This window comes from Pinus tabuliformis, chromosome 5_2 (assembly GCF_031772625.1).
Source record: "Pinus tabuliformis cultivar Carrire ecotype Pingquan chromosome 5_2, CPIR1, whole genome shotgun sequence".
Classification (NCBI taxonomy): Eukaryota; Viridiplantae; Streptophyta; class Pinopsida; order Pinales; family Pinaceae; genus Pinus; species Pinus tabuliformis.
Window position 1 is genome coordinate 750,257,773 of NC_142306.1, and position 9,931 is coordinate 750,267,703.

The following is a 9,931-nucleotide window of genomic DNA, read 5'->3' on the forward strand; positions in this document are numbered from 1 at the left end:
GTGGTTATCTCAATGTTCTGAACAAAAACAGGTTCAGAATGGTGTCTATTTTGATGTAGCTCTTCTTGCTGTAGCTGTGATTCAAGCTGCAAAAAATCGATCTTTTCCTGTGCATTATATAAGCATGTCTGAATTTCTGAGAGAGATCCTTTGCTGATTTGTAATGTGTCATCAACAGTAGATTGTATAAGAGTTTTCATGAACTCTAATACTTCACTGATTCTGGCCATCTGTCTTAATGCAGAAAAATAATATCTACTCACAGTACACAGCAATATCCTTTATAAATGTCAGCAAATGATCAGTGTGCAGTATAAAAGATTACAATCAGCTCACCAAAATCTTTATGCAGCAGTGGAATCAAGGAATGTCAAGCTCTCTGAAACCCTAGAATGTGAAATCATACTTCACTTCATCAATACATGTCTATAGATCAACAATGTCAGCAGTACCAACTCAATAGATGCTTTATCATAGGCATTTACAAAGAATAATGTGTCAATACTGTCATATCAAATCTCTAAATCTAATCTCTGTTTAATGCAAACAGTCAACAACACTCCTTGCATCAAACAATACAATTGGCATACTCCTCCAAGGATATTATAGATCCACGCATCCAAAAAACTCTGTGGGTCCTCAAAAACCTGTCTGTGTGCCGCACTGCATATTATTCATTTATAAGTAAAGTAGTCTCTCCAGAATCCTTGTGGAAGGCATGGGTAAATATCACTTTTCCTCCTCTACTAACGCTGACAATGATATGTAGTTTATACACACCCAAGTGCTTGGCAAATGTGCAAAAGTCGAGAAGCAAAAACTAATGGCAGGATCATATGATAGTTTCAAATATCACTGGACAATGCGCATTTCAATATTTAAAAACAACGCACATTCAATATTTAAAAACAACGCACATTCAATATTTAAAACGTTTCACATATCATTGTATAACCATGCTACCTCAAAAGTGTTGTTCAGGTTCTTTAGTTCTGCGCTCCTTTCAGAAATAAGTTACTCCAATATTATGGTAATGGCGTAAGTAAGAATGAGAACGATAATCTACTAAAATGCCTGGCAGATTTGTTCTATCTCATGCACTCCAAAAATATGCCTCAACTCTGTTCCCTACAGTTCGGAGAGCTGGTAATGAAAGGGAACGAGATATCACCGTATATATATATATATATATATATATATATATATATATATATATCACCGTATATATATATCACTTCAAAACAACGCAAATGCAGTTTGATACCACGATTCCAGATTGTCGCAGCTTGTTCAACCAGCAATTAATAGAGGGTGCAATCAGCTGAAGGGAACTCAAATAAGGGACACAGATCTTCCAACATTACCAGCAACAACTCCAGACCTTATGCAGTCAACAATAGACCCCAAATTGAACCTCTTTGTGATGACAGGCAGCCTCAACACACAGTTAACTCTTCACACTCGGAGGAATACCTTGACCATTATAAGCTGCCAGCAATTTATTAACAGGTGTTTTGACCTCCTACTATAGTAGCTCGACCCCACTGTAAAGGAGAACTCATCCAGTCACAGAATAAGAAACTCGTCCCTTCTATTCTTCATGGAACTCGTGCTAATGGTGGCTGGTTTTCATTACTGCGTTTGCTTCTTCAACCCAACTTCTGCTTCAGAGATTTCAACCAGCAGAGTGAGGGAGAATCGTTCCTATTTTATCAACAATTCCTTGGCTCTTGATATGACTGGAAAAATCGATTCCCAACTCTGCCTTCAACTCTGATGGAAGCGGACGCCATCGAAGTTTGTGGAATCCATGGCCACGGTTGAGACTTCTGACCGGCGAGGCGCCAGAAATTTGGGTCAAGCCATTATTGTTGGGAACCTCTAACCGAGCTCGTGCAGCTAGCCTCACGCTTCCACATTTTCGATGTCAAACTCCTCTATTTATGCCGGTTGAAACAAAAGGTGCAATAAAGGGACTTGCAAATGATCAATTGGAGGAGATTGGCTACCAAATTATTCTTGGAAACACATACCATTTAGAACTTTGTCGTGGTGCTGATTTAATTGATGAAATGGGTGGTCTTCACAAATTTATCAATTGGCCAAGGGCCCTTCTTACAGATTCTGGTGGTTTTCAGATGGTCTCTCTATTGCACTTGGCTGACATCACAGAAGAGGGTGTAACTTTCCAGTCTCCTGTGGATGGAAAACCAATGCTTCTTACTCCTGAAGAGTCAATTCAAATTCAAAATAAAATTGGAGCGGACATAATCATGGCCCTTGATGATGTTGTGAAAACCACTATAACTGGACCCATGCAACTGTGTGGTATCATTTGCACTTTGGAATTTTGAAACCGCCTCGAAATGCGCACCCCACATATCATCGTTATAGTCTATTTTGCTCTCGTTTGACCATTCATGCGGCTGCCGCCGAGTGCCTACAACCAAAACGCTGAATCATGGCAGTCATATCTATCAATGTATAAACCTTTTAGATTGAGGGAAAGCAATTAAAACTTTCTCAAGGCGCGTCCAATTTCGGATCTTATACGTCCTGCAGACATGGGGAATCTGGGAACAGTACCATTTGAAAGAAAATTTCCGTGGGTTCAATTTCATAAAGAAGAATTTGAGGATTTTTGCAATGAGCTCGGAAGATCCTTTTGATGCCGTTGGTGAGAAACCTCATGGTGATCCCAGATTTGACAAAATTGTCAGAATCATGATAACGGTCATAATCTTATTATTTTTTTTTTTCTAGCGGTACCATTCGTCCTTGTGCTGCAGGTTTATGCCGAAAGAATTTAGAGAGACGCTACAAGAATTTTCAGAGCGGGAAGGCCGCGGAATGCGGGATTGGATCCTCAGATCATAGGGACTCTGCCCACGTTTCCCTATAGGTCTCAGAATTTCAGCGATGGTCGGAACTGCGCAGTCTGCCAATATGCGTTTGAGGAGAATGAGGAAGTCCGGGCGGCGCCACCAAGACGAAGCGTTATGACAGATGCGTTATGGACAGCGTTCAGTGAGAACAGTGCTCAGGTCAGGGCAGGTGTGAATTCATTCAACATCTTCACGCTTTAAACAACTACCCTCAGCGCATTCTAGGGCATTTACACTCAGACCTCTGAGCACACAGCGCATGGTCTCACATTCATTACAATGCAGCCAATGCTCCAATTTCTGGCAGAGAGACAGGGAATAATGAGGCCAATGACAGAAAACTTGCGGGAGTTACAGCACAAAAAAACTAATTTGGGAACCTGGGACCTATGGCAGCATCAACGCAAATGTAAGACCATGTCAGACCAGTGTACAACACACAGTAAAACTGGCAATTCTGATAAACTCTGATTAGGAGAAAGACAGAACTGACATGTATATAGAGACCACAAAACAAGTGGCTCAAATTGGAGCAGGACCAGCAATCGCCCGCTCTGATAACATGTTAAACACACATGGACAGTAAAGACAATATGAAAGATAAATCATTGAGTACCTTTTTTATTAACAATAGATTTACATTTATAGTACAAATATGTGACTCTTGGGTTTCAAATCCCAAGGTCTCTTGGACTGCTTAGTCTTTTCGGCTTCCACACTAACCCATTTAGGATTAGGTGTCCAACAGTCTCATGTGCACATATTTGGGCAGCTTATAAGGGCACAATTCATAGCCATATATTCTGATTTCAGTATGATTCTGGTAGAGGTAACAGTCACCTATTCTGCAGTTTTTGGAGAGCTGTAAAATCTTTTTTATATCCCTAGAGAGCCTAGGAGGAGGAGATCCTATCAATAAAGTGGAGGTTGGATGTGTAAACCAGTCAATGAATTCACAGTAGGTATAAGGGGATTCACAAACATTGTGGAACACTAAGGTCCAAAAGATCACAGACCTCCGCTCTCCTTTGGAATCCAATTTCTTGATGGGAAATGAAAAGCTGTTTGTCTGATAATATAGCAGAAGGTGATATATGAAAGAGGTGCACTTGAGGACTCCTTCTCTTTCCAGATTTATGAATTGCTCATTGATTTTATTGGCAATGAAAGAGGCATAATCATATTTGACAGCAAGGGGCTGTTCTGGAGTAAACATTGGCAACATAACAAAGATGGTCTTATCAATAAATTCACTAGTTTTGAATCCCAATATAAAGGATATCATGTCAAGAATAAGCTTGCCAGTTTTAGTGAACCAGGCATGTACATAGGGAGGTGGGCCTTGAGGCTGGCAATCTGGCTTCATAAATAATTTAGCAATCCGGGTTATTTCTGAACTAGGAAATTGAGAGCCTTGCTCAAGCAAAAATCCCATGGAAAGAGGAGCAAGGGGCTGAGCTGGATGGAAGTGTAACATCTCATTGATAGATTCAACAGTTATGTAGAAAAGAACAGTTTGTGATGGAGTCATAACTGCTTTACTGATAGGGTCATAGTTGGCACAACATTGGTGAATAATATCTGGGAACACATTGACTGAGGGAAGGTAATACCTAGGGAGATTAGATTGCGATATTCCAAAGATATCATAGTTACTCATATGACTATTTCTAATTCGGTAAAATGCCTGGAGATTGTTCATATCACCAGATAATTCTTTAATTTGAAAATCTTTGTCAGCCAAGGGTAACCAATCCTGGTCTTTATGAGGTGCATTGAGGGGTGTGACATTGAGGGCCACAGGGGCTTCCATGTTCAGTTATCTGTGTTTTTTAAATTGGAGGTCAAGTTTCTGTGGAAAAATGGGCAAGAGAGCAGCTTTGGTTGTCTTTTTCTGAGAGTTATAGATAGAATTTACTTGAATTTGGCTCTTTGGGTAAAATTCACAGAGGAAAAATGAGATTGCAGGTTCGGGAAGTGAAAATGGGGTAAATACCTGTTTTTAGAGGCGAATAGTGCAATTGTAGGTTGACCGACGAGCTGGGGAGCAGGATGCTGTACTCTGTTTGGCGGTGGCAGACTGTATGCTCAAGCAGTTGCTTGGACGTAGTTTGCATGAAACGATTTTACAGAGAAAAACGAACGAAAATGGGTGAAAATGACATTTTCACGACTTTTTAACAAAAATTTGGCTTTCGCGGGGTCTTTTGGCGCTTTTTGGTCGGATGACATCATCAGGATGTGATGTTTTGTCATGACGCCAGGGTACAGGATGCTGATGTGGCGGTGATGTGGTGATGACGTCAACGGGCGGGGTCTGCGGGAGGGCGGTAAGCGGTGTTGGCCTACACTGCTTATGGGCCAGAGTGGTTTGGGTGGGGAGGGTTGCGAGCACGGCGGGATGGAGACGCGTGTCCCCGGTATGGTGGCAATACCGCCGGCCCCCCGGGAGTTAACGATCGGGCGGAAGGGGGGGCGTGATATAAGCGTGGACCGTTCGATGGGCGGGACTGGATCCAACAGTTGGCGGAGGTCGGAGGTGACAGAGGGTTTAGGAGTGGGCCCCATATATCAAATCAAATATTTCAATGGTTTTGGGGCTTGTTTTATTGGTTTGCGGGGTGGGTTTAGTTAGGTTATAAATTAACCCAGGTGGTTAATTAATCCCGAGGTCGGGCAAATAGGGTTATTTACAAAGTTTCGGATAAACCTTGAATCCCCTGTAAAACATTGACATATGGCTATAATTTAGCCGGGGGTGGGGATAATAAAATTTGGGGTTTTTATCTATATATATAATACGGGTAGGGGAACAAATATAGGGATTTACTAAGTAATGTTAAGGGTTAATATGAGAGACATGTTAAAAAAGAGTGCTAAGTCATAGAGTTTTTAAAACACTTAGGCTTAAGGAATTAAAAGGGTTTTACACCAGAAATGTGGCTTTGCACCTAAGAAAAATGTGATTTTACTTAAGCCTTTTATGCAATGAGATGAAGTGATTTAAGAGGGATATTAAGCAGATCTCAACACCCTAGGGAAAAATAGTAAATGATATGGAGAAAGGATGAAGGGAAGTTAGTCATGCCTCACTTGATTTGTAACAAAACAGTTGCCATGTAACATATGATAACAATAATATGAACATCTTGAAGAGACAAAATTAATCATAAGCATGCTTCTACAACACCAAAACTACCTATCTAGCCTGCAGTCCCTATCATTTTTTCTTCTTTTGCCATTGGGTGCATTTGAACTGGAAAACCCTCATTCTCTTCTTTTCCTTTTGCTGCAATTCTATCTAGATCTACCCTTATCACATCCAAGGGCTCAGGTTTAACAGTTGAGCTCCTTTGCTTCTCTACCTAACTATTTATCTACCAAGATTAAACAGTTTGGACAGATTTTATTCTCTATCACTAAAACAAGAAATTAACACATGAACTAGCTAATATTAAGTTGTTTGGCTATTCATCAATTACAGCATAAAGTTCAAAAAACTGCACATGAAACTTTTATTTACAGAACATGAAATAGTAGTGGCATTTGGACTTGCACACTTTCCTGGTCCTTTTATTTGGGGTTCATTTCTTTCATTTTTTCTTTTTGACCACTTATCTTTTCACCCTTTGATTTTTCTTTTAGGGTATACCCTCTTTTCATTTTTTAATTTTTTGATTTTTTCAAAATATGGAAAACCTTTGCAGCAGGGAAAGGATGAACATATTAGGGATTTTAACCAGTCAATCATGAAATATGACACCTATTGGTATAGGAGCATAACAATGGCTCCACTTGGGGATGGCTTTTCCTGGTGAAAAGTCAAGAACAGCAGGTCAGATGGCCTTATGTACAATTCTTGCTGCATTCTGAAATCTTCTTTTGCTATAAGTAGACAAAACTGTACAGAGGACCATGTAAAATATACACATCTCTTGAGCTGCTTCAGACAATTGGACCTTTGTTTTGGATAGTTTGTCTGAATGTTTTTTCTTATGTTTTCAGCTCCCAAGTCTTCTATAATTTCTGATAAACTAAAAAATGAGGTAACACAAACAAGTGGTAAAGTTCCTTGACTGTTCCTTAAAATCTTCTACACATTCTTTCCTATTCTTATTGCTGTAATAAACTGCAGAAACTAAACATCCTTATGTACATGTCAAAGATAGGATGTATCAACGCACTGGGTCAAAATAGTGTTTCAGCCACCAACCATTAACTGGTCCTTCTTTTGCTTCTGTACCATCCAGGCTTTTCAAAAAGTAGGTATTGTTTCCTTGTGAGGCCTGAATAATAAAAGGTCCCTTCCATAGGAAGTCAAACTTCCCATGTTTTCCTTTATCTTCTCTTTTGGAATCCCATTTCAGAACTTTGTCTCCTATGAGAAAATCCTCTGCCTTAGTCCTCTTATCAAATATCTTCGTGATCTTTTCTTGTAGCACTTGAGATCTTTGATATACCTCTTCTCTGGTCTGCTGCAAATGTATAGTCTGATTTATCCTTCTTTGAATGTCATTGGGCTATACTTGAAATTTTTGCAATAATTTCATTACATGTACCCTTAGAGATGAAGGAAATACAGCCTCCATATCATAGACAAGCTCATAGGGACTAGTTCCAATGGATCTCTTGGTAGTTAATCTGTTTGCCCATAATGCATTTATTAGCTTCTTATGCCAATTTTTCTTGTTTTCTTCCAGTACTTTCTTAATAATACTGATCAAGCTTTTATTGGAGGACTCAGCTAAACCATTACCTTGAGGGTAATAGGCTGTGGAGTGGCCTAGAGTGATATGGTATTTGTGACAGAAACTGATCATTCTCTTGGATTTGAAAGCAGCAGCATTGTCAGTTATAATCTTTTCAGGACAGCCAAATCTGGACAGAATGTTGGTTTCTAAGAATTGAATGATCACTGAATCATTGGCTTGTCTACAAGGGATGGCTTCTATCCATTTGGTGAAATAGTCTGTAGCAGTCAGGATCCATTTATGTTGGCCAGAAGAGGGAGGGTGAATTTCCCCAATAAAATCTAAACCCCATTGTTGGAATGGTCTTTCAGTGGAAATTAGTCTAAGGGGCAGAGGTAAAAGTTTCCTCTTGCCTTCAAAAATTTGACATTTATGGCAAGTAGTAACAAACTTTTTGACATCAGCAAACAATGTGGGCCAGTAAAATCTAGCCCTTAGGATTTTATCAGCAGTTGATTTCCAGTACAAATGTCCACCACAGTCCCCTGCATGAAATTCTTTGAGTACCTTGTCAGCTTCATCTTTTATTAGACAATTTAATAGAACACCTTCATGATTTTTCCAAAAAAGAGCACCATCTAAAATAAAAAATTTTGAAGCTTTCATTTTTATAAACCTTTTCTTTGTTCTAGATAACCCTGGAGGAGCCTGCAGGTTTAATAATACATAACATATATCAACATACCAAGGTGATTCTAGGAAGGCCTAGCTGATTTGTGGAGTCGCCATCTCCTGTTCATTATCCAGTTCATTGATATCCAGGGCTTGGCAATTAGTTTCAGTCATGAGTTTAGCCAATCCCTGTCCTTTTATAAGCTTTGTAGGTTTTATTTCAATATCATACTCTAATATAGTAGCAATCCATTTACCTCTTTTGCCTTCAATCCCCTCTTGGGTTAGGATATCTTTGACAACAGTGCTTGGCACATAGGCTATTATATGGGAGTATAATATGTAGACTCTGAAATCTTTGATGGCTTTCACAAGTGCATAAGCCTGTTTTTCCATGATTGGGTATTTTAGTGGTGCATCCCTCAGTGCTTTACTAAAAAAGGCTATGGGTTTTTCACATCCTTGATCATCTTTCTGTAGTAAAATAGCAGCAATAGTGTGTTCTAATGCAAATGAGAAGATTATGAAGTCTCTGTCAAATTTTGGGCTTGTAAGGACTGGTGTTTTGGTTAAAGCTATTTTGATTTCTTCAAATGCTTGTTTGGCTTCTAATGTCCATTTGACCTTGGAATCTTTTTTCAGCATATTATTCAACAATCTAATTAATTCAGCCAAGTTAGGTATGAATCTTCTTAAAAAATTGATTTTCCCTAGGAAAGCCTGAAGTTCTTTGACACTTCTGGGGTGAGGTATTTGCAAAATGGCTTCTATTCTGTCATGGTCAATTTTGATGCCATCTTTGGAGATTATGTGACCTAACAGTTTGCCCTCCTCTAGGCCAAATAATTACTTCTTTGGATTTAGTAATATACCATATTTTCTACATATTAAGAACACTTGTCTCATATGATCTAAATGCTGCTGATCTGATTTGGAAAATACAGTAAGATCATCAAGGTATATGACTAGAAAATCATGAATTTCTTTAGCAAAAGCTATGTCCATTGCACGTTGGAAGGTTGCCCCTGCATTCTTGAGTCCAAATGGCATTTTCACATATTTGAAAGTTCCCCATGGGGTCGTAAAAGAAGTTTTTTCCTGATCGTTAGGGTGAACGAAAATCTGGTTGTAGCCTGAGAACCCATCCAACAGTGAAATTCTAGAGGCACCTACTACCCTTTGTAAAATGTTGTCCATCTTAGGTAAGGGATAGTGGTCTTTTAGAGAGACTTTATTTAAATTTCTCAAATCCACACACAGTCTGATTTCTCATGTTTTCTTCCTAGCGGGCACTAAATTAGAGACCCATTCTGAAAATCCGATAGGTGCAATTATCCCAGCTTCATACATTCCTTTGACTTCTTTTTCAATCAAAGGGAGTAGTACAAGATTGACCCTTCTGAGTTTTTGCTTGAAAGGTTTCTGATTTTCTTTGAGGGGTATTATATGTTGAATAACAGAAGTATCGTAATATTTGAGATCTTCATAGCTCCAGGCAAAAAACATCCTGGAATTCCTTGAAGAGTTCAACATATTTAAACTTTTGGTCAGGAGGCAAAGTTTTGGACAATTTTATCATTTTAGGATTTTGTTCAGTTCCTATGTTACAGTCCTCAATGTCTGCGTTTAGAGGCTGCATTTTGGGCTTCCTTGGAATGTCATTAGAATCAAAGATATCTTCCA

At 39.1% G+C, this 9,931-nt stretch overlaps 1 protein-coding gene across 1 annotated transcript; it reads left to right on the top strand.

Annotated features, from left to right (window-relative positions):
* Positions 1-1,033: 1,033 nt before the first annotated feature.
* Positions 1,034-2,902, top strand: LOC149161416 (uncharacterized). The gene is made up of 4 exons (XM_089434870.1): positions 1,034-1,038; positions 1,276-1,509; positions 1,784-2,328; positions 2,790-2,902. The coding sequence occupies exons 1-4, from the start codon at positions 1,034-1,036 to the stop codon at positions 2,900-2,902; spliced, it is 897 nt and encodes a 298-aa protein (XP_089290996.1).
* The last annotated feature ends 7,029 nt before the right edge of the window (positions 2,903-9,931 follow it).